General features: G+C 58.4%; 1 protein-coding gene across 1 annotated transcript; it reads left to right on the forward strand.

The window, feature by feature from the left end:
- Nucleotides 1-928: 928 nt before the first annotated feature.
- VDBG_01959 (conserved hypothetical protein) lies at nucleotides 929-1,331 on the forward strand (the record flags this gene model as incomplete). The annotated part of the gene is made up of 2 exons (XM_003007725.1): nucleotides 929-1,015; nucleotides 1,074-1,331. The coding sequence occupies 2 exons, from the start codon at nucleotides 929-931 to the stop codon at nucleotides 1,329-1,331; spliced, it is 345 nt and encodes a 114-aa protein (XP_003007771.1).
- Between the last annotated feature and the right edge of the window lie 411 nt (nucleotides 1,332-1,742).

The raw sequence follows: 1,742 nt of genomic DNA on the forward strand, positions 1-1,742 counted from the left end.
GACCGTGTTTCTCTTTCTGCTCCCACGCAGCCGTTGCTGTCAGAAGGAGCCATGGGAGCGAGTTTGAGCTCTGGGCAGGCGCGGTCTGATCTCGCTCGGTTTCGTCGGTCGATGCAAGTGTGTATTTCACCTGCCCGTGGCTTTACGTGTGTCCTTTTGACCATTCCTTTCCCTCTCTTCCCTTCATCGGCGTATTCCTGTCCTACACCTCTCACACCCCACCACAGCCCGCGCATTCAGTCGGTTCGTGTCCCCTTGTTCTCCCCTCCCCGCCTCTTCTCTCTCACTTTCTATCCCATCCTGGGAAGAGGCTCCTACTCTGATCCAGTTGGCTGGCACCCCCTGATCCTCATACTGATCGGCCCCATCTTCCTCCTTAGTCTCATCCCTCCGCCTCGCTGTCGGCGCCCTCCACCTCCACTCGCAGCTTCGATCGCCGACCTTCTACTGGACGACGTGCCGGCCAGCCTGCAGCCTCTCTCGCCCTAAGATTGCATGCGCGGTCCGCTGGCCTCCTTGGATCCTCCGGCCCCGATCTGCCACGACCGCCTCCCGCCTCCCCTGGTCTACCGACCTACCCTGAGGTGCCTAACCTTACTGTGCCTTCTGCCCCCGTACCGACATTGCTCGTGACATTCTCCCCAAGAAGCCTAGCGCACCTGTCAACGAGCGCATCATGATCTCGCCCCATCCCGATTCCATCTCATCAGACAAATACGCCCGGACGCCTGCCGTCCATGGTGGCTTCAGCAATAAAACTAAGCTGTCCCCTCTCCATGACCAGAAGGGCTCTATCCCCTCCCTGACAAGCTTCATCTCGAATGCCGCCGCGCCATATCTCCCCATCGCCTTCCTCTCCTCTCCCCTTCTCCTCCTCCCCTCTCCCCATCGAGACGGGTTGAGTTGCCGCACCACATCGCGCATGCGAATGGCGACCTCCCCACGCCGCCTTGCAGAACAGCGATGGTCTCTCAACGACCTCAGCTCTGAGCTGCTAGCCCTCATTATCGAGCATGTGAGGCGTTCGTCTTTGTCCCGAACTCACGTCGAACCCGCAGCTGACACCAGACCAGCTCCGGGACATTGATCCCCCATCGGCCGCCACAAGCCGTCGCTTGTCGAGGAGATTCGAGGCAGTCGCGACCCCCATCGTCTATCATGTGCTGTGCCTCAACGAAAACATTGTGTCAACGGACGCCGAGGCACGATACCCTAACCTCTTCCGAAACGTAGCGGCCCACACCAACCATGTGGTGGCCCGCAGCAATCTAGACCCCTTTGGCATCAAGCGCGTGCTAGACAGGGTTCGCAGGCTCCAATCTGTCCAGTAAGTCGTCCGCTATGACAGGAGCAACCGTCTTGTCCCTGCTTCGGAACATGCCCTTCTCACATTTGAATTCTGCAGATGGGACTATGTCGATGCTGAATTCAACAGCGGCCTCTTGTGGTTACCTTCTGATGTGCTCAAATCGGAACAGACCAGACACCACACAACCAAGCTTCATGTGCAAGGATTGCCGCTGCGGGAATTCGAAGGCCATTTGCGTGACACCTACGTTCGAGCCATCCCCACAGATCTCTTGACGACGCTCAAACTAGCCAGCCCCGCCCCCCCCTTGACAACACGGCTCAACTCACTGAAGCACCTGCTGCTGCTCTCGCGACGACTCGAAACTTTTCATTACGAGATCGAGGTCAAGGTACCAACTTCAAGTTCAGCCCCGGTGAACGCATGCCGGCTC

This window comes from Verticillium alfalfae, genomic scaffold (assembly GCF_000150825.1).
Source record: "Verticillium alfalfae VaMs.102 supercont1.2 genomic scaffold, whole genome shotgun sequence".
Taxonomy (NCBI): Eukaryota; Fungi; Ascomycota; class Sordariomycetes; order Glomerellales; family Plectosphaerellaceae; genus Verticillium; species Verticillium alfalfae.